The sequence below is a fragment of the Giraffa tippelskirchi genome, chromosome 8 (assembly GCF_054371585.1).
Source record: "Giraffa tippelskirchi isolate mGirTip1 chromosome 8, T2T-mGirTip1v1.2.pri, whole genome shotgun sequence".
In the NCBI taxonomy this organism is placed as follows: Eukaryota; Metazoa; Chordata; class Mammalia; order Artiodactyla; family Giraffidae; genus Giraffa; species Giraffa tippelskirchi.
The window spans coordinates 80,636,320-80,659,242 of NC_137282.1; the positions used below are offsets into that span (position 1 = coordinate 80,636,320).

At 41.8% G+C, this 22,923-nt stretch overlaps 1 protein-coding gene and 1 long non-coding RNA gene across 4 annotated transcripts in view; one reads left to right on the plus strand and one right to left on the minus strand.

Annotated features, from left to right (window-relative positions):
* LOC145517593 (uncharacterized) lies at positions 1-5,715 on the minus strand. The gene is made up of 3 exons (XR_014062183.1): positions 5,306-5,715; positions 4,549-4,623; positions 1-175 (listed from the first exon to the last, which is right to left on the minus strand). It is a non-coding gene; the product is annotated as an uncharacterized LOC145517593 (long non-coding RNA).
* DNAJC21 (DnaJ heat shock protein family (Hsp40) member C21) overlaps positions 4,981-22,923 on the plus strand; it is a 26,031-nt gene continuing 8,088 nt past the window's right edge. For 2 of the 3 annotated variants that reach the window (XM_081520493.1, XM_081520494.1), the window contains exons 1-9: positions 4,981-5,243; positions 12,748-12,841; positions 14,573-14,696; positions 15,020-15,142; positions 15,525-15,829; positions 16,680-16,831; positions 18,952-19,039; positions 21,581-21,739; positions 22,148-22,190. In XM_081520493.1, the coding sequence (XP_081376619.1) occupies positions 5,147-5,243; positions 12,748-12,841; positions 14,573-14,696; positions 15,020-15,142; positions 15,525-15,829; positions 16,680-16,831; positions 18,952-19,039; positions 21,581-21,739; positions 22,148-22,190 (1,185 nt within the window). In that variant the 5' untranslated portion in view covers positions 4,981-5,146. Of the gene's footprint in view, positions 5,244-12,747; positions 12,842-14,572; positions 14,697-15,019; positions 15,143-15,524; positions 15,830-16,679; positions 16,832-18,951; positions 19,040-21,580; positions 21,754-22,110; positions 22,191-22,923 lie in introns of all 3 variants that reach the window. The other variant, XR_014062179.1, reaches the window with a different exon arrangement.

A 22,923-nucleotide genomic window follows, 5' to 3' on the forward strand; every position in this document is an offset into this window, starting at 1 on the left:
AATTCAGGCAGATTTATTGGATTGTTATTATATGTAAAACAGTATTAGGCACTTTGAGGGCATCGTTTCAGATGGTACAGTGGGGGTAGAGTGCTAGAAGGGGAAAGCATCTCACTGAAGTTTGAGTCCCTGAGTCACAAGGCCTGGGAAGAGTCAACTTCTCTTGTGTTCTTACCTTGAAAAAAAATGAGAAAAATATTTAGGTTTTGCAAATCACATAAGTTGATATATGTATTGAAAGCTTTTTGTAGATTACAAATTTAATTTAGAAGCAGTGGGTGTAAATTACTTAAATTAACAGTAAAAGGAAGAAAAACAGAACAGTTACGGCACCAGAACATGTGAATTTTTCCTGTTATGAAAGAACTTTATTTGAAGCAGAGAGAGCTCTGGGCTTATCACCCTGAAGAACGATTAGTAACAGACACGATTCTGGGTGCCAGTGGCCAGGGACAGTAGGGTCAGGCATGTGGTGTTCTGTTTTTTCCTGCTAACTTTTCCCGTCCTTACTCTGCAACATTAGTAATTGCACAGTACTCTACTCTTCCACACCTCAGCAGTCCCTTATTGTCGGATATTTGAGTGTTTCAGTTTTATCTTTTCTGGTATAGATGCTTGCAGCAAACATCCTATACGTATTCTGTACGATATAGGTAGTTAAGAACCCTGGTCAAAAGTTAGGAACTTGTTCCTCTAAATATTATACCTCACTAGAGGTTAGTTTTCATTTCCTTGTACCCTTGCTAATAATGAGATAATCTTTGTCAATTTGATAGGTCAAAAAAAATGAATACTGTGTTTTGGCTGTGTATTGGTTTTACTTTTGTGACTAATACTGTTTTTTGTGTGGAAGTTACATGAATTTGTTGAAGAGGAAATGGCAACCTACTCCAGTATCCTTGCCTGGAAAATCTCACGGACACAGGAGCCTGGTGGGCTGCAGTCCATGGGGTCGCAAAGAGTCGGGCCCGACTGAGCGACTAATAATTACTTCAGGGGAAAAAGTCATTATTTAAGCAATTGATATAGGATGAAAATAAGACAGCTCTCTCCCCTTTGTAATCATTTATGTGGATACCTCATGTGAATGAGAATTTCTCAAGTCCATGTTCATTTAGAAGTCAACCTGTTTAATAAAGATCTTCCTTTAGGCTGAAATTTACATACAGGGTAAGTAAGTAAGTGCTAGTCGCTCAGTCGTGCCCAACTTTGCCACCCCGTGGACTGCAGCCCACCAGGCTCCTGTGTCTATGAGGTTTTCCAGGCAAGAATACTGAAGTAGGTTGCCATTTCCTTCTCCAAACATAATTGTCTTTAAATTTTGATACAGTATTAAAAGCAAAAATGGATCCTCTTTTCCTCAGGAGGAAAAAGAGGCAAGTGACTGAGAAGTAATAAAACCAGATGGAGAAAGAAAAAACTTTTTTTTTTGTTCACTGTTTGTTTACTCCCCTTTCCTAATTACATTCTCAGGGAAATGTCCTGTTTTTCCTTGCACTCAAACTTCTCAACCCTCCCTGTTATTTACAATCCAAGACCATATAGTATCTTCTGTCTTTGCAAAAGAGGCTAGTGTATGAATTTTTAGTAGTGAGTTGGTTGGACAGTGTTGTGCCTAGAAACTTGAAATTTAACAGTTGGTTTGTTTTGATTGTGCAGAGGGCAGGATGTTAGGGAAGAAAGGGACAACTTCACAGACTTGGGGTACCCTGATTCTGTACAAGAAAGATTTGTTAGCAACAGAGCCAACCCTTCTAACCATATGTGGTTGACAATCTAAATTTAACAACTGATAGGTAAACGTTTCACATTCTAGTGAAATATATTTGAACAGTTGTAGGGATCTTTCATCCCATAATATAGTGTATCAGTTACATCAACCAAAACCTACTGGTTAAATACTATCCCTTCAGTTAAGTCGCTCAGTCATGTCCGACTCTTTGAGACCCCATGAACTGCAGCACACCAGGCCTCCCTGTCCATCACCACCCCCTGGAGTCTACCCAAACTCATGCCCATCGAGTCGGTGATGCCATCCAACCATCTCATCCTCTGTCGTCCCCTTCTCCCACCCCCAATCCTTCGCAGCATTAGGGTCTTTTCCAATGAGTCAACTCTTCGCATGAGGTGGCCAAAGCATTGGAGTTTCAGCTTCAACATCAGTCCTTCCAATGAACACCCAGGACTGACCTCCTTTAGGATGGACTGGTTGGATCTTCTTGCAGTCCAAGGGACTTGCAAGAGTCTTCTCCAACACCACAGTTCAAAAGCATCAATTCTTTAGCGTTCAGCTTTCTTCACTGTCCAACTCTCACATCCATACATGACTACTGGAAAAACCATAGCCTTGACTAGACGGACCTTTGTTGGCAAAGTAATGTCTCTGCTTTTTAATATGCTGTCTAGGTTGGTCATAACTTTCCTTCCAAGGAGTAAGCGTTTTTTAATTTCATGGCTGCAAGAACCATCTGCAGTGATTTTGGAGCCCCCCAAAATAAAGTCAGCCACTGTTTCCCCATCCATTTCTCATGAAGTGATGGGACCGGATGCCATGATCTTAGTTTTCGGAATGTTGAGCTTTAAGCCAACTTTTTCACTCTCCTCTTTCACTTTCATCAAGAGGCTCTTTAGTTCTTCTTCACTTTCTGCCATAAGGGTGGTGTCATCAGCATATCTGAGGTTATTGATATTTCTCCTGGCAATCTTGATTCCAGCTTATGCTTCCTCCAGTCCAGTGTTTCTCATGATGTACTCTGCATATAAGTTAAATAAGCAGGGTGACAATATATAGTCTTGACGTACTCCTTTTCCTATTTGGACCCAGTCTGTTGTTCCATGTCCAGTTCTAACTGTTGCTTCCTGACCTGCATACAGGTTTCTCAAGAGACAAGTCAGATGGTCTGGTATTCCCATCTCTTTACTATCCCTTAGCGCATTCTTTTTTTTTTTTTTTTTTGTGGCACCTCTTTTCTTGTGGCTTCAGCAATACGTAAACTGTGAACTTCCAGATGTTCAAGCTGGTTTTAGAAAAGGCAGAGGAACCAGAGATCAAATTGCCAACATCCGATGGATCATCGAAAAAACAAGAGAGTTCCAGAAAAACATCTATTTCTGTTTTATTGACTATGCCAAAGCCTTTGACTGTGTGGATCACAATAAACTGGAAAATTCTGAAAGAGATGGGAATACCAGACCACCTGACCTGCCTCTTGAGAAACCTGTATGCAGGTCAGGAAGCAACATTGAACTGGCCATTGGAACAACAGACTTGTTTCCAAATAGGAAAAGGAGTACGTCAAGGCTGTATATTGTCACCCTGCTTATTTAACTTATATGCAGAGTACATCATGAGAAATGCTGAGCTGGAGGAAGCACAAGCTGGAATCAAGATTGCCGGGAGAAATAGCAATAACCTCAGATATGCAGATGACAGTACCCTTATGGCAGGAAGTGAAGAAGAACTAAAGAGTCTCTTAATGAAAGTTAAAGAGGAGAGTGAAAAAGTTGACTTAAAGCTCAACATTCAGAAAACTAAGAGTATGGCATCTGGTCCCATCACTTCATGGCAAATAGATGGGGAAACAGTGGCTGACTTTATTTTTGGAGGTTCCAAAATCACTGCAGATGGTGCTTGCAGCCATGAAATTAAAAGACGCTTACTCCTTGGAAGGAAAGTTATGACCAACCTAGACAGCATATTAAAAAGCAGAGACGTTACTTTGCCAACAAAGGTCCGTCTAGTCAAGGCTATGGTTTTTTCAGTGGTCATGTATGGATGTGAGAGTTGGACCGTGAAGAAAGCTGAGCGCTGAAGAATTGATGCTTTCGAACTGTGGTGTTGGAGAAGACTCTTGAGAGTTCCTTGGACTGCAAAGAGATCCAATCAGTCCATCCTAAAGGAGATCAGTCCTGGGTGTTCATTGGAAGGACTGATGTTGAAGCTGAAACTCCAATACTTCGGCCACCTGATGTGAAGAGCTGACTCATTTGAAAAGACCCTGATGCTGGGAAAGATTGAGGGCAGGAGGAGAGAAGGAGACGACAGAGGATGAGATGGTTGGATGGCATCACCGACTCAATGGACATGGGTTTGGGTAGACTCCGGCAGTTGGTGATGGACCGGGAGGCCTGGCGTGCTGCGATTCATGGGATCACAAAGAATCGAACATGACTGAGCGACTGAACTGAACTGAACTTGTGGGATCTTAGCTCCCCTGACCAAGGATCCAACCCGACTCTCAGCAGTGAAAGTGCTGAGTCCTAACTGCATTCTTAACCTAAATCGATCTGGGAAATGTAGGTTTAGAGCCCAGAAAGTTAGTGATGGATGTGATGGATCCATCAAGAGTGATGGATGGGTGGATCAGCGCCGTTTTATTCATGGTAGTAAAACATTTAATACTATTAATTTAAAACGTGTTGAGGCTTCCCTCTTATACTGTTTCAGTATAACTCACTTTATTTATTATTATTCCTCTTGCACATTGATCGGGACAAGGAGTTTTAGAGATCTCATTAAGTGGTAAACGAAGGAAAGAGTTACAAGACCTGGTTTTGATCCATCCGATTCCTGCCATTCATTAGTTGGGAAGGCTTGAGTTCCTCAAGCTTGAGTTTCCTCATCTGTAAAAGCGTGGCTCAAATTGAGAAATTATCTTCAGCACTACAAGGTGTTTTCCAGAATCTCATCCCATCAGGCTCCTTTCTCATCTCTCAGGGCGGATGTCAAGTTCGTGTCACTCCGACTGCTGTCTGTGCCCCTCACAATGACACCCGCCGGGGCCCCGCCTCCCGTGACCCCGCCTCCGTCTCACCTCGGCCCCGCCTCCTCCCCTGCGGCTCCGCCTCCCTCCCGCGCGGCTATTTCCGGAACGGGGCCCTCCCCCTGCCCATGCGGAGCCGCCGCCGGCACCGCCCCCTCCGCGCTCCCGCGTGCCGCAACCAGCGCCGCCTTTCGCCACCGCGCGCCGCCGTCGCCCCGCGCCGCCGTCGCCGCCGCCGCGCTCGCTGGCTGGCCCGGTGCGGGCGCCGGGCTCCCGCCGCAGGAGAGGACCACCAGGGCCATCGCCACCACTTCGGCCCGGGCCCGGGCTCCGGCCCCGCCCCGGGCCCCAGCCCCGGCCGGAGCCCCTTGCCCTGTCGGGCGATGAAGTGTCACTACGAAGTGCTGGGGGTGCGGCGAGACGCCAGCGAGGAGGAGCTCAAGAAAGCCTATCGGAAGCTGGCCCTGAAATGGCACCCGGGTAATTACTCCGCAACCGCCGCGGCCCCTCTTAAAAGCCGCGGCCCTGGCGACCTTTCTCACCCCTCTCCGCAGGGTAACTCTAGGGACCTGGCTGTGTCCGGACTTGCCCGCCCGGTAACTCCCTTCGCCCTGGAAACCGTGGCGGCGTCCGGCCGGGTGGCCCCTGCCCAGCCCTGGCGATGAGGGTTCTCAGCCCGTCGGCGGTCGCAGCCCTCCACCCCCGGGCTTCACTCGAGACCCGAGCATCTCGTTCTGTCCCAGACGTCCCCGGGTTCCCGCGTGGCCACTTGATGGGGAAAGATAACATCCTAGAGACTTCTCGTGCTCCTCCCACCCCTCCGTAGATGACCCCGAGCGGGGAGGAGTCCCGAGCTCTTAACCCAGTCCTGTCTCAGGCTTTTCCCTTGCTGGAGTTCCTGCAGCTTTCCTGGAGACTTCTCGTGCTCCTCCCACCCCTCCGTAGATGACCCCGAGCGGGGAGGAGTCCCGAGCTCTTAACCCAGTCCTGTCTCAGGCTTTTCCCTTGCTGGAGTTCCTGCAGCTTTCCTGGAGACTTCTCGTGCTCCTCCCACCCCTCCGTAGATGACCCCGAGCGGGGAGGAGTCCCGAGCTCTTAACCCAGTCCTGTCTCAGGCTTTTCCCTTGCTGGAGTTCCTGCAGCTTTCCTGGGCTTTCACCGGGAAAGCTGCCCTTAACTTCAGCGGGAAATCCCAGCTATTTAAGTGTAATTAAGGCAAAGGGGCTAGTCAAATGTCTTTTAAAGAGCTATGCTTTTTTTTCCTCTTTTGATAGGTTGACTGATCTGTATGTCACTTGGGGTGTTCTGCAGATTGAAAATTTTAATTGCGTGCCTTCCCTAGTGAAGTTATGTGTTTACAACCATAGAAGTATGCCTCTTTCAGATGTTTTATTTAGTTGTAGTTCAGGCCTGTGTGACTGGTGAAGTAATCTGATCTTCTCGACTGGGTAACGAAGACAGTATGTGAATCTCAACTTCTTGAGGTTTATAAGAGGCTTTCATATTAGCACTAGTCCATAAAAATGTTTATAGAGTGGTTAGAATGCTAAGACGGAGACCTCAGTCTTGTTTGGAAAACATGCCTTACTGGAAAAGTAAATACAAATGCAAGCAAAATAGCATAACGCATGTAATTGGTAATGGGTTACTAGAACAATGACTTGGTTACTAGAACATGGGTAGTGGGTTACTAGGACATGTTACTAGAACAGTGACTTCCATGGTGGCTCAGACGGTAAAGTGTCTGCCTACAATGCGGGAGACCTGGGTTCAATCCCTGGGTCAGGTATTCTTGCCTGGAAAATCCCATGGATGGAAAAGCCTGGTAGACTACAGTCCATGGGATCGCCAAGAGTCGAACAGGACTGAGTGACTTCACTTTCACTTACTAGAACAATTAATAACTGCCCCAGGAATTCAAGACAAGGAGTTTTCTCTATGTACTGAAAGGCAGTGAGGCTTCCCCTGGGCAGAGGATCCTGGCCTTATAGAGGGCTCTAGGGAAAAGAGGGAGAAGAAAATTTAATTGTACGGGAAAAAGCACCGTGGTGGCCAAAAGATGGTCCAAGGGACAGTTTGACCGAAGGCAGCGTTTATTGGAAGTCTGAAAATAGGGGTTGAGAAAAGGGCTGAAGGAAGGGCTTAGAACCCAAAATCAGAAAGTAATGGATCTAGTTGATGGAACAGGAAATAAAGTTATGGGTTTGTTGCTTAAAGCTGTGAATGATGACCGTCAGAGGAACTAAAAAAATCTGATGTATACTGGAAGGGAAGAGGTAAATGAGCTAAATGTTCATCAGGAAGTCACGAGCTATCTCCAAAATTAATAGGTCCAAGAACAGTATAGAAGAATGTTCTTAAAGTAATAGGGATTACTGTTAGAAATAGAGTTGGAAATTTGTTAACTGTCTGGGTGGGGAAGGGTGAGAAAGAGAATTAATGCTTGTGACCAAATGCACATATAATTTTGATGACAATATTGAAACGTTTTTGAGTAGTAGTTTGAGATTAGGTTTAAAGGTCTTTGAATGGCAAAGTGCAGTGAAATGTGTTTTTCCAATAATGGATAGTTGTGGCCGGTTTTATTAAGATGTCCTGGAAAGGTACTATGAAGGCAGCTTAGTAGATTGAGGGGGGCCAGAGACCAAAGTCAGGTAGTGTCAACCGTGGGCACTTAAGGACCCACTTAAGGACCCAAACCAGTCTTGGGATCATTGGTAGGGGTAAGGACTGCATTGAAGGGAAGTTGCAAAGGAAAAATGACCAGATTTGATTAGTTGGAAATCAGTGCAAGGAAGAATAGGATAAATACTGTCCTATAAGACACATGATTTTGATGTGCTTTACTTTGTTGGCTCATTAATTTGTTAAGTCTGTCACTCAGCAAGTGTTTCATTTCATCCTATGTGCAAGGTAATGCATTAGATATTTCCAAGGTTGACATTCAGGCTGCACTTCAAAGACTAATGTGTGCCTCATATAGAGGCCACACATTTTCATTGTTTAAAAAAGGAATTACCTTTATTTCTTTTATTGAAGAATTGAGAATAATTTCTAGTAGGGTCAATAGCACTGCCTAGTAAGATCACTCCTTGTGAAAGCCAGTCTTTCAGTAATTCATCTGATGACTGTTCCCTGAGCACCTTACTGTGGACAAGACAGAAGTGGTCCCTGCCCTGCTGGCCCTGATGTCTTCGGAGAGACACAGAGGAAAACAGTTACTTTCCATCTGCTGAGATAAAGGCAGTATGAGGGTAAATACAAGGTGCTTCTGAGCCCCTGTACCAATCTGGACTGGGTTTTTGTGAGGGTGGGAAAGACGTGCATCCCTGAGTCACATCTAGGTTGAGACCTCAAGTGGGATTGCAGGGAATAGAGGAGGTGAGAGGTAAGAGGGAGCACAGCAGAGCCTAGGAAAGGAAAGAATTCAGCCTGCCCAGGTGAGCAAGGGCTGGGTCTTGAAGGTTGTGGTAAACTGGATTAGGAAGATTGGGCTTTGGGAAGCCATTGAAGGGTTGCAAACAGGAGAAATGATAGGCTTGTGTTTTTCAAGTATTCCTTTGGCTGTATGGTGGAAGACTGGGTTGGAGAGGCTAGGCAGGAGGTAGGGAGACCAGCAGATCTCACCAGGGACACTGACATCACCAGGATGATGAAAGGACCTAGGAACAGAGATGATTCACATGCTGAAATTCTCAGTGAACAGGGGGTGTGGTTGGGAGGCTAGTGGATAGTGAGAAGGAGGAGAGGTAGCCAGATTGTCTGAATCTCCATTTGAATGGACAGAATGCTGATTTGTACTGAGTGGTGAATAAGGATCAGTGACCAGGGGAGGCGGTCAGTTCCATCACCAGACCTGCTGTATCAGAGCCCCAGAGGCCTGTAGGGAAGTGAGTTCTCAGGGAGCTTGGCTTCAGTTAAGGTAGGGCTTAAAAGGCACAGTCCATGAAATGTTCTACAAGGTACTGTAAAATCATTTGGGAGAAAGTAGAGGAGGGCACGAATTTATCTAGAGAAAAACACAAAGAATAGTAGGAGAGTGCCTTTTAAACTTCAGTGGCTGGATTTGAAATACCTATGGCATTTGCCTAATATTAATAATTAAGGTGGACTTCCTATTTTTTTATGATAGCTTTTTAACTTTTTACCCTCATCTTTTAACTCTCAGTTCAACCTCCTAGTCAGCCAGTCACAGGTATATTTAAGTGAAATAAAAAGCCATATGACAGATTGAAAAAGTTATTTAAAAAAGAAGATTCAGAAAGTGATAGATCTTGCTTTCAGATGGTACATTGATGGGTTTTCTCGTTTTAAAAACTTTAGCTGTCACCAGACTTCTTTGAGGGAGGAAAGAAGGAAGTGGGAAGAAAAAGGACAACAAAGTACAGTACAGATTAAAAGGTGAAGAAGAACCACCCACCTCCCACCCCTAAACAGTCACCTTTTCTGTCTCATGTCAGGAGATTTAGTTGGCAGCTTTTTCGGCCATTCTGCTTTAATGTGAACTATGCTTCTTTGTTTATCAGATCATCATTACTAATGATTTGATGAAGACATAGAAATCATAAGCTGGACTGTACCCTTGTACTCATATCAGGTTTGTGTTTAGCTGCAAATGATAGGAAGCCAGCAGTCATGTTCAAAAAGTCATTTTATTTTTCGTAAGTAGCAGGAAATCCAGAGGTGGCCCATCTTGGTAGTTCTGGCTGCTTGATGAAGCCATCGAAGACTTGACCATAAGACTTGAGTCTTTGTGTCAAGTGTAAGCAACTAAGAAGTTCACCGCTTTCATGTGGAGGTGCAGAGAGAGGCAGGTGGGCCTCAGGGTAGCAGGTCTCCCGTGAGGTCCTTGGACTCTGCTCAGCAGCTGTTAGATTGGGCCTCGCTCACCATCTGAGATGGCAGTAGGGGTCCCAGGTGGCAGCATGGAGGAGGAAAGGATAAAGCAGGAACAGGGTGTGTGCTGGTTGTCTTTCAAGGAAGAGTCTATAAAGCTGCCATAGAACACTTTCATAGATTTTATTGACTAGAGCTTAGTCACGTGATCAGTCCAGGCTTTAAGGGAGACTAGAAATGGCATCTTTATTTGGGGGATCAGGTGCTCCCATAAAATCGGCATTCATTTGTTCCTGGAAGGGGGGATGAACTTGCAGTCTCTGACTCAGTTGTCAATCTGCCAGCAGGCAGTATACCGAGGCTTTGGGCAGGTCGCAAAGGGTGAGTTAGAGCAAAAGGTGAGTGCCACCCAGGCCGATCCCTTTCGTCAGGAAGAACAATGCTTCTCCTGGGAAGCTTCCTTTAGTATTGGTCGATTTGTGTTTGTATCTGATGGGCTGAAAGTGGGTTACCTGATAATCCCAACTTCAAAAAAGTCTGAGGAGGTAAGGTTTTTAAGTGTGTACATTACCGCTGTGATCAACATCATAGTTTTGTTAGGAATAAGAGGAGAATGGATATTGAGTAAGCAACTGGTAGTATTTGTCACGGAGTAGTAATAAAAATCTAAAGTAATTAAAATAGGATACTGGGTGTCCTGTGTTTAGAACCGGATAGCAACAAGGCCACCACAAGATGAAAGTTGATAGTACTCATTGGAAATAATGGAAAACCTAGCCACAGTGGTTTAAGTAAGTTAAGAACTTATTTTTCTCACCACAAGAAGGCTTGGAGGTACATGCTTGCTGGCATTATTTGAGTGGCTGAGTAATGTCACTGTGAATCTCTTGACTTTTCCTTCATGGTCTCACGATGGCTGCTGAAGCTCCAGCACTCATGTCCACGTGTAAGACAAAGGAAGGAAAGAAAATATAGTGCTTTCACCGGTGCTTTCACCTCACTGTGTCACATGGTGCTCTCTAGCAGCAAGGGAGGCTGGATAAGCCAAAATGCTTGCTTAATTTTTAGCTCATCCATCCTCCACAGTAAAGGCTGAAAGAGAAAAAAGAGGGAGAAGTTTTAGATCAGCTAACCTTTAGTATCTGCCACAGAGTGGATTGAGCACTCTATTTGAGTTTAAAAAACTGTTTTACAGTTATCAGTTGGCTTGTCAGTAATTAATATGAAAAATACTTAAAACTTTGTTAGCTATAAATTCAGCATGACATAATGTGATATTGTTGCTAAAAACTAATATAATTAGCTATAGTGATTAAAAGTAGAATGTTGAGGAATTAATGAATAGCTCCTTGATCGTGACTGTCTTTGACTGCATTTGAAGTATAGGACACAGCTAAGCGACTAACACACACACTTGGGCCTCCCAGGTAGTGCAGTGGTAAAGAACCTGCCTGCCGATGCAAGAGACACAGGTTTGAGCCCTGGGTCGGGAAGAGCCCCTGGAAAAGTAGATGGCAACCCACTCCAGTATTCTTGCCTAGAAAATTCCATGGACAGCAGAACCTGGTGGGCTACAGTCCATGGGGTTGCAAAAAATCAGACACGACTTAGTGACTAAACAACAACAGTTACTTCCTCATGATTAAATTCAGGCTCAACATTTCTAGCAGGAATGTTACAGAGATAATGCCGAATGACTGAGCATGCACAAAGTAGAGTATATTATGGTGCGCATAAGAAGTAGGAGATTTAGTCCAGAGAAGAAGTAGGCTTGAAGATGACCCATGGGCTGCTCTAAGGAAGGGGGGTTAGACCTGTGATGGAATTTTATTTCTGTTTTTTACTTTTTGGTAATTTCAAAGGAGCATGGTTCTAAAAGCTTTTTGTGTTCAAGCACCTAAACAAAAAGAACTAAGGCAAATTGCTGCACTTGAGAAAGTGTTGTCAGTGTCAGTTGTTGAGCAGAAGGCTGCTTGAAGGACGTGGGACTGTGTGGTGGTATCTAAAAAAGAGGAGGTCGGATACACTTGAGAGCCTTGTTTTAAGACTATTTCTGTCATTTTTTTTAAGAAGCATATATTGCGTTGTAGCCTAAAGAATGTTGATGTACTCCATAGTAGACTCAAGGTACTGATGTTTTGCTTTTTGAGTGTGTTAGTTATCTATTGCTGTGTAACACATTACCAATAACTTAAATAGCAAATATATTCAGGATGTGGACTCACAGTGTTTTCTGGGGATCAGAATCAGAATGGTGTAGCTGGGTGGTTGGAGTCAAGGTTTCTCAGAAGGTTGAATCATCACTGGGAAAACTCAAGTTCAAGCTCGCCCCCAGGGTAATGGCAGCCTCAGTTCCTGTTGGCGGTGGGCCAGAGGACTCTGTTCTTCACCTCATGGTCTTCTCAGAGGCCACCAGAGCGTCCTCACGCTATGGCAGCTGGCCACTCCCAGAGATCCGAGACAGGGTGAGCACCCAAGATGGAGACTGCAGTCTTTCATAATCCAGTATTGAAAGTAATGTCCTGTCCTGTCATCACTTCTGCCCCCGGGTTTCAGTCACACACACCAACCCTGTTGATGGGGGAGAGGATTACACAGGGTGTGAATGCCAGGAAGGTGGGGGTCCTTGGGGGCCATCTTGGAATCTGGCTGCCACCCTGAGGCAAAGATGCTTTCTGAATTCCATGGTTAAGGAGGCAAACTAAGAGAAGGGTAATTAGTATATATATTTTAAGCTTTATGAGATTTATTTTGGTGTATGTTGATAAGAAAGAAAACCTTAAAGATGGTGGTAAAGCCACACTAAATATAATCTAGCACCAAACAGTAACAGTCTTTCTATATCCGAGGTATGTATTTTGCTCCTTCTAAAAATAAAATGTGTACAGCTCAGGGGTTTCTGTTTGTGGATATCCAGATTGAGTGCTAAGTGACATGCTGAGATTTAGAGAAAGCATGAAATTTTTACTCGAGTTGACATTTATAACCAATCCTGATTATCAGCTGTCAGCCACTTTCTCTGCTTTTCCCTAGCTGTTTTTCTTCGTTTTGTACACATCCATTTATGGCATTCCTGATGGAAGCGGTCCTTTTTAGAGTCTGTCCTTTACTTTTCTAATGAGTGAATTTCTGTCCTTTATTTTAACAGATAAAAATCTGGATAATGCCGCAGAAGCAGCTGAACAGTTTAAACTGATCCAAGCGGCGTATGATGTGTTGAGTGACCCTCAGGAGAGAGCGTGGTGAGTATCGTGCTGTCCCTCCTGGAGTATCTGGTTGGGAAGAATGGTCAACAGAGGGCTTTTTAGAAATGTAATACATCAGACGGTTTGGGGTGTGTTCTGAAGCCCAGTCATTATGTAAAATGCAGTGTTTGAGTAGGAAAGAACCTGAGAGATGATTACTTCAACACTGATCTCATAGATGAAATTTGACAGTAGTGGAAATAGTTTTAATTTTCATACTTACGAAGCTCCTTCTCATTTAATAAGATCTCTTTGATGTCTGACAAATTAACTGATGTCAGAAAAGGAAGAATGTTGACTTATCCTTAACAACAAAAATCTGTAAAGCAATTATCCTTCAATTAAAAAATAAATTAAAAAAACAGATACAGTGTTTTTGTTGAGAATTGTAATATTTTTTCCAAGAACTTCTTTATATGCAGGAGTTAAGCATCTACATCTGTGACAGACTCTTTAATGATGACCTGATCACTTAATGCCATTTCCATACATAAATTTCTACTTTTGAAATCCTTTTGAAGGTTTCCAGATTCTCAGTGAACTTTTTGCTGTGAAGCAATAGGTTTTATACTCTGACATAACCATGCAAGATGCTGCTGGTACAGAGAGCAGATGGGTGTTCAGTTCACCTGTGTAAGTCTTCTGACTTATTAAGAGAGAAAGGCTATAAAGAAAATTCTTATTAAATTACCCTTTCTATAAAAACTAGAGAATACTAAATTTTTCTCCTCCTGAGGAATTTGAAAATGTGGCCTTAGAAATACTTTTGTTTCCTTTGAAAGCTTTGAGATTCTTTCCTGCCTTCCATTTGCTCTAGCTCTTCTCTAGATCGTAGGTGGTATTCCTGTCCCGAGGAGTCCCTTGTCCTTTTGTTTAAAGCTCCTACCTGTTAATTCTCCTGTGAACTGGAAGCAGTTCAGCACAGGTGCAAGGAGTGTGGTCCTTCTGATGCTGGACTCATGGTTTTGAGTTCTAGCTCTGCTGCTTACTGCTTTATGATTGTGGACGACATTATTTAATATCGCTGAGCTTCAATTTCTTGTATCAAACAAGGATAATAACTGACTTTATGGAGTGAGGGTCAGTTGTATGTGTGTGAAGCTCTTAGATGGTTTGCATAAACATTGGGAGAGTGTTATTCACGTCCATGTTGGTAAATTCCCTGATCCCAAAAGTGTACTTAGTCTATGGACCAGATGATGTCCACTACTGTTTTACTTAGGCTTCTTTCTGGTGAAAGTGCTGCTACCTTTCTGGGAGAGTAGAAATTCCCTGGCTTATTAAACTCCCCTCTTCATGTTGGCTAGTTTCGTATATGGCTAGTATCCTATAATGACTATAATGGACTTGGAATTGCAGTCGAAGTTTTAATCAGCAGTTGTGTGAAAGATTCTTGCAGAACCGTGGATTATAGCCCACCAGGCTCCTCTGTCTGTGGGATTATTCCAACAAGAATACTGGAGTGGGTTGCCATTTCCTTCTGCAGGGGATCTTCCCAGCCTAGGGATCAAACCTGTGTCTCCTATATTGACATGCAGATTTTTTACCACTGAACCACCTGGGAAGCTATTAAGTCTTTACCTGTTGATATTTTTCTTCACAGTTTTGGTTGTGGGTCGGCCACGTTAAAGTGTAAAGAAGTTATATTTTGACTGTTTCAGAGTAAGGAATCTTTTGAATTCTTATTTATTCAGCCTTCACTGTTGTTGCTAACTTTTTTTTGCTTAGGTATGATAATCATAGAGAGGCTCTGCTTAAAGGTGGCCTTGATGGAGAATATCAAGATGACAGCTTAGATTTGCTTCGCTATTTCACTGTTACCTGCTACTCTGGTTATGGTGATGATGAAAAGGTAAGAGGTGAACTCACTGATAATTTATCAAGCACTTAAGTAAGACTCTTGAATGCAAAATTCTTAAAATTATTCAAAAATAGAAAACGACAGACTACTCATTTGAAAACAGAGAAACATTGCCTTCATATTTAATCTGTCAGCATGTAAAGACCTTTAGTTGAAACCTAAATGTATTTGCCATGACAGAGCTTGAGACTGTAAATTTTTTAACAGTTTAAAATTTTTTTTAATTAAAAATTTTCACGTTACATTTAAAAATCTTATTCTATGAGTAGACTACAAAAGTGTTAAGAATTTGTGTTTCTGTTACTGTTGTTTAGGGCTTTTATACTGTGTACCGTAATGTTTTTGAAATGATTGCAAAGGAAGAACTAGAATCTGCTTTAGAAGAGGATGTGGAAGATTTCCCAACTTTTGGAGACTCCCAGAGTGACTATGATACGGTAAAAGGAAAACTCATTACCATGTTGTAATTAGCATTTATCAGAATGTCTTTTCGCTATTTCTTTATTTTTTTTTAAAAAAGAGGTTCTAGTTCTCTGTCTTATACTGACTCTCTTGTCTTTTGGTTTTCCTGATCCCCTCCCCTCTTTACTTTTTCCCATTGATCATGGTCCCATTCCATTAATTTCCTCATCAAATTAATTCTGAAGAGTTACTGTGTAAAGCCTTCAAAGGACTGTCTTCTCTATTAATTAATAGTAATGTTTTATATATATATATATTAAGAGAGATTAGATGTTTTGCAGCATCAATGTTTACTGCCTTACTGGAAAAAAAATCCAAATAAAAAACAAGTGTTCCGCCTATTGCCTTTGTCACTAGGTAGTCCACCCTTTCTACGCTTACTGGCAGAGTTTCTGCACTCAGAAGAACTTTGCTTGGAAAGAAGAATATGATACACGGCAGGCTTCAAACCGCTGGGAGAAACGAGCCATGGAAAAAGAAAACAAAAAGATTCGAGACAAAGCGAGGAAAGAGAAGAATGAGCTTGTCCGTCAGCTGGTCGCTTTCATCCGTAAAAGGGATAGAAGAGTGCAGGCTCATCGAAAACTCGTGGAAGAACAAAATGCAGAGAAGGCGAGGAAAGCTGAGGCGATGAGGCGGCAGCAGAAGCTAAAACAGGCCAAGTATGTGGGCCGGGCTGGAGCCTGTCGAGACGTAGGTGCTGGTCCCCAGAAACGTCATGGATACCTGAGCTGGTGCTTCCATGGGGGTTTAACCCTCACCCTGGCTTCAGCCTTTCTTTTTATGTCCTGGCACTGGGATGATGTCTTTTCATCAGCTATGAAAAAGGTTTTCTTTTAAGTTGGGTGTTTTCCTTCAGAGGCCCATTTATGCTTGAGATCCTTTACAGACTCTTATAACATTTAATAATAACTAATATTAATTAAATTCTCATTCTGTACAAGGCCACATCCCAAGTGCTTTTCTTGCAGCAGTGCTGTGATGTAAGTTCTGGTTTTTATCCTCTTTCTTTTCAGGCAATGAGACAGGCCCGAGATCAAATAGCTAATAAATTGCGGAGGTGGGAATTGGAGCCTGAAGTCAGCCCAGGGCTCTGCTTTTAAGCCCCACGCAGTACTCTGCTTTGTCAGTATACTCTTAGAGACTTAGTGCCTTTAAAGTTCTGTTGTTTTGAGTCACTATAAAAGCATTGTGTCCAGAGCTTTATACCATTCTTTAAAAAACTATTCACTTCTTGAAAGTTCTACCAACCTCATCTTTGGGAAAGTAGCAGTTACATTGACATTTAGGATTAAAACCACCTGAAGACTTTTAGTAAGTTGCTAAGAGTTGGATGTTTCAAAACCTGTTATCTAGTGGAGTGATTAAAATCAACCACATAACCGCTAACAGATTGCAGTGACCTGGCCCGTTTCAGGTTTTAAGTTTGTTGGCATGGACAATTGGGGAGGATGGGTTTTAAGCCCCAGAAGTAAATGAAACCAATGCAGAGACCGTGCCGTGTGTATCCAGGCTGGCAGAACAGTACAGAGAGCAGAGCTGGATGGCTGTGGCTGACTTGGAGAAGGAGCTCAGGGAGATGGAGGCGCAGTATGAAAAGCAGTTTGGAGATGGGTCAGGTGAAGACGAAGCGGAAGAACAGGAGCTCCGAGACGGACAGGATGGTAACTTCCTCTATTCATTAAAGACTATAGGAAATGTTTTTATTACGCGCTCAGGACGCTCACAGGCACCTGCAAAGGGTTCAAGTGTGACACAGCCAGGAACGGGAGGGCGGGTGAAAACCTAGAGAACACCTGGGTTCCAGCCGATTGTTGCCAGTTTCATGTTTGTTTTTAGAATGAGGCTGGAAATTGGATTTTTAACGTGCTGTCTCCCAGTTTTTAAATATGGCAGATAATTGAGAAACAATTTGGCATGGCCAAATGAAGGTAGTCTATGGGAGTACACAGTATAATTGCGATAATTTCATTAACAATTTTCTGACCTTGTTTTAAACTGTTTGCATAAATATAATGAGAAATGGGCATATTATCAGGTACAACGGGTTATTTTCCAAAAATGCAATTAAGCAAATTTTAATAGTAACTCTTTCCGGAAAAGCTGGTGTTGTGCAGAAGTCTGTCTGGTATATACAAGTTGTCTCACTTCTGACCTGTAGAGGGGCTCCTGTTTTGTGCTGAAATGTGTCTTTGCCTCTGTCATTAGAGCACAGGCATGTGACTACCTTAAAAGGAGAGGAGTGGGCATTGTTGAGAATAGTGATCAGTACACCTGACTCTCCCCACTGTCTCTGGCTGTTCCATGATAAAAAATTAAATGATCTAAACATAGTTTAATTAATTTTACCTTATTTACAAGTGTGGCTTTTCATTGAGTAGTAGCTCAAATGGTAAAATGACACTTTTGTTTACTCCAAATGATTAGGAAATGGAACGTTTTCTTAATGAATTAGAAGTAGTGTGTGTAAAAGTGCTTTGAGAGCTATAAAGCACCATATAAATGTAAGGTGACATGATTACGTAGAGTTTTACAATCGATAAGGTGCTTTCACACACAAGATGTTGCTTTGTCCTCCCTCTGTACCCCTTAAATGTAGATTTTGCTCATGTAATTATCTCTTTTTTACTGATGAAGAAACTAGGACTCTGAGAAGCTCTGGTAGGTGTCTGAGAATATATGAAAACATTCTTAGGTGCAGATTATATCTTCAATATTCTTTATTCACTATTTGAATAAGCTATTTGAAAGTGTACACATAATTAGAAAGTATCTTATACTAAACATTGGTGGTATTTTGATTATTTCAGAATGTCCTTCAGAATCATACCATCATTACTTATTATAAAAAAACAAAATGTAGAATATAGGAGAGATATCTTGGAATCTTGATCCCGTAATAAATCTGAAATGGCAATCAGTTTACTTGTTTATTTCTTCTAAAGATATAATGTGAGGTTGTGCAAAGACTTTCAGCAGAGCTTAGATTTTGCAAAGGGTCAGTACTGATGGTAATTATTCCATTGTAATAAAGCTTCAAGCTTATAAAATCTGTGAAGACAGTGTTGGAGTTTACATATAATATGCTGTTTTATGAACCATCTTTCTCATAAGGAATATCATAAGCTATTTAAGCTTACTTAAGTGTTTAAAAATAGATTACAGTTATATGTACTATACTGTATTTCCATTTGTATGGGCTTCCTTGGTGGCTCAGATGGTAAAGAATCTGCCTGCAATGCAGGAGACCCAGGTTCGATCCCTGGGTCAGGAAGATCCCCTGGAGAAGGGAATAGCTACCCACTCCAGTATTCTTGCCTGGAGAATTTCATGGACAGAGGAACCTGGTGGGTAGGGTCCATGGGATCATAAAGAGTAACTTTTTCGCTTTTACATTTGTATCTGACATGACTGAGCGACTGAACTGAACTTGTTGAAAAAACTGCTTTGTGGTAGAAATATGAAAGTAACATTTGCTTTTCTGAACTTAGCACACATCTAGGACTCTGAGAATTTTTTGAATCTTCTTCTGAGTAGACTTATAAAAAGAACTTGAAAGATAAAGTGATTTATTTGAAAGCCTTCCCCTTTAATTCAGTGCTGCTTTTAAAAGGCCAACTCAAATATTGATAACATTGTTTTTTTCTTGGTGAAGAAATAACAAATTTTAGTTTCTAATTTGTGTGCAACTTTAGGTCCTTACCAAAGAGATGTAACTTGCTAACATGTTTTAGATTTATGTTCTAATCAAACAGAATTCTCACTGTAGACTTCCCTCTGGTAGGTAAAGACAGTGACGAGGCTGAGGACACAGAACTTTATGATGGCCTTTACTGCCCCGCGTGTGATAAGTCTTTCAAGACTGAAAAGGCGTAAGTTTACTATCTCTGCACTCCCCTCTTCTTTTGAGGTGAGGTGTAACACTTTGAAAGTCCTTAAAGAAAATGCTCAGAGCAGTTGTTCGCTCGCCCTCACCTGTCATCTTGGAGAAATATCTTCCCAATGGAGAAAGGAGAACCGTCTGTACCAGCAGTTAAGCCTGGTGTACTGATTCTCATTCATGCCATGTCCCTCTTTAAACGTGTATGCTGTCTCCAGAAAGAAATGTTGCCTGTTTTGGTGAAGAAGGCAGAGTCACAGAGGCAAGGGGGCGCTGATCTGAGACTGGTCCCCTTTCTCCACTGATGTGCACACTCACATCTAGTCGTCACACTGCCTTGCAGGCCGTGGCCCCCAACCCAAGACCTTCAGATCTGTCCTGTCTGTAGTGTATTGGCTGAAGTGGCAGGACTTTTTCATAGGAGAACAGTGATGAAGGGAGAAGTATTAAAAAGGATACTGTCCTAACGCACGGGGCGAGGGGGCAAATATGGGAGAAAATGAGAGGAGAACTAGCAAGGGAAAAAGAAGCAGAACATGTGCAGTAGAGATGGCGGAGGTCAGCAATGGAAATGGCGCTGTGGGAACCCCAAGTGGTACCACCGTGTGACCCCAGGGAAAAGTGATAGGAGCGGTGAGAGGCAGACAAGTTAGAACCAAACAAGGGAACAAAAGCAACAAGGAAGGAGGTTTGAAAACTTATTTTTTATTTGGAAACTGAATGTCAAACTGGCAAGTTGCATGAATAGAATATAGAGCTCCCAGTTCACCTTTTGCTCACATTTCACCCTGTTTGCATGTGCTTATTCTCTTTCCACACACAGACAAGATTTTTACTGGAATAATCCGAGAGCAAGTTACGTGCTTAAGGCTCCTTTACCTCTAAATACTTCAGTATATATTCCTTAAGAATAAGGACATTCTCTCACATAATCAGAGCTGTTAGCTTCAGGAAATTTAGAATGCTGATGCATTTCATTTACTACCCATATTTCACTTTTGTCAGTTGATTCTTTGTTAACGTCCTATGTAGCATTTTCCCAGTTTCAATATAGGATCTAGTGTAGGATCACATATTATTGCGTTTATTTATTTAGTCTCATTTAATCTGGAACAGTTCCCTTGTCTGTGCTATTGATGGTTTGGAAGAGTACTGACCTTTCAAATGTCTTTTTAAGCAGCATATTTCTCACTTGGGGTTTGTCCATTTCCTCATGATTAGTTCAGGTTGCTCGATCCTAGCTAGAGTGCTGTGCACACCTGTGTTGCTCTCAGGGTTTCTGTCTAGAAGCACAGACGACTGCCCGCCTCATGGCTGGTGATCACTTTGATCATCCAGTCAGGGTGTTGTCTTATTTTTCCACTGTATAGTTAGTATTTTTTTCCCTTGCAGTGTTTTCCCTTGTAGCATGTTTAATATGTGGGGAGACACTTTAAATCCCTGCAAATAATCTTTCTCTTGATCAAAATTTTCTTCCTAGATTTAGCGTCTATTGATGATTTCAGCTTGTACCAGTCTTCACTAGAATTGTCTCAAAATGAGGCTTTTCCGGTGCCAGTGCTCCTGCATCATAAGTCATTATTTGACCTTCTGCTGTACAGGAGAGCATTGATCTGCATGTCTTTTGTCAGAATGAATTTAGGAATTTTGATTCAGTGTGTTAAATTCATCGTTGCCCTTTTCATGCTAAGAATTTCCCAGGTGTGTTCAGTGACAATTCCATCACCCTGACTCCTGTGTCCTTTGACGTGTCTGAGTCATATTTTTGAATACTTCCTTTCCGGCACAGAATGTTCCAGTTTCTCCTGAAAATCTTGTTCTTAAGGAGAATTTTAGTGGGAACGAAAAGTAGGCAACCCCCACTAGAAAATCCAGATCTGAACAGGATGAGATCCAGTCCTTTAGTGTTGTCAGTTTTATTTTGTTAAGTGTTATTTAGTTGCCTATGGGAGCACTGAGATAGACATTGCTTATATAGTTTCACACAGGATGGTAGAGATGCTCTGAACTTATATTTAAGGTAGTGGGAGCGAGAAGAGATACCCTTCTTGAAAAAAGCAAAATGACATAAACTACTCTTATACTTCAAGGCCTCACATCACCATTTCTGAGATCCAAGGGGTCTCCCTTTAAGTTGTTAGAATCTTGCTTTGTGATTTTCCACTCAGCCATGCTTAAGTGATTAAGAGAAAACAGTGATGAAGGTTTGAATTCTTAGAATGGGAAAAGAAAAATATAGAGAATTTGACCAAAAAAAAAAAAGATAGGAAGAAGCTATGTAGATAAGAAGACAAAGGGAAGGAAGGGGGAATGCTGGAATACAGGAAAAAAGGACAATCGTGGGCTTCCAGTGTACTTAAATGCCTAAGAAATCCCAAAAGGGTTCTGTGTCTCCTTATAGTATCACTAATGATTTGCTTATTAGTTAATGAGAAAAAAGTAGATTTCAGCTTGGTTGTATTCATCCAGCAACACAGTTGGGCATCTATGAATTAATCCCATTGCAGTCGCTCATTTCAACTTGTCCTTTCAGTATGAGGAATCATGAAAAATCAAAGAAGCATCGGGAAATGGTTGCCTTGTTAAAACAACAGTTGGAGGAGGAGGAAGCAAATTTTTCAGGACCTCAAACTGATGAAAACAGTCTGAATGCCAATTCGGAGGAAGAGATGGAGGATGCGCCAAAACAAAAGTACTTCTAAAAATGTCACTAGACCTACTTAGCCCATTTAGCGATTGCATTTAAATGCTGTTTTATTGCAGAGAAATTATTCTGTTATGCTAATATTGTCTGCATTTCTTCTAGTTAAGAGAACTTTCACGTATTGAAATGGATAAAGACATGATGTCAGATATAATTTTTACAGACTGTATTATGACTGTATTAATAGTAGTTTTATAACTGGCTGATTGATATGCTAATTACTATCAGTTGAACCACTATTATATTTTTCTAAAATGATAATGTGGGTATTTTTCTTTTAATGCTTTATGATACTGATTATTTTTTAATATGTTATTCTTTGTATCACTAGTATTTTGGTATTTTTTCTTTTTACTTAGTCAAATATTTGACATTTTGATCTATATTTGTTCTTAGGCTTTCTAAAAAACAGAAGAAAAAGAAACAGAAACCAGCACAGGTACGTTGAAAAAGTTTGATTAACATTCAGTATCGAATGTGGAGTGGGAGTGCTCTTGCTTATTCAGTGTAAGCTGTATTAAGGAGAGGAACTTTCACACCCTAATTTCATATTGATTGTGAAACAGATTAAAAGGAGCTGAAAATATTTTGGTTTTTCAGTGCTTTGCCTCATTCTATGGGCTTCCCTGGTAGCTCAGCTGGAAAAGAATCCACCTGCAATGCAGGGCCTTATACATGTGGTCAGTTTACCTAGGTACTGTCATCTGTGTGTTTAAAAAAACTGCATGTGGAATTCTCATAATACGGATTAACTGAGGGATCACATTAAAAACATCTAGACACACGTGATGGTAAGATTTTTAAATCAAGGTAGCCGTTCACCTCATAAATATATGAAAATGGAAGGATTGATCATTTGTATATCCAAGTTTATTGTGCCAACAATGTAAATGAAATTTTGGAAAGGGAAAATTTGCTTTCCTACTTCTGGCCATGTATCTGGAGAAAACTAATTTGAAGAGATCTATGCACCCCAGTGTTTATAGTAGCCAACACATGGAAGCAAGTGTCCTTCAATAGATGAATGGATAAATAGGGTGTGGTGCATATGCACAATGGAGTATTATTCAACTGTTTAGAAAGAATGAAATAATGCCATTTGCAACAATGTGAATGGACCTAGAGATTAAGTGAAGTAAATCAAAGATAAATATCATAAAATATCACCTATA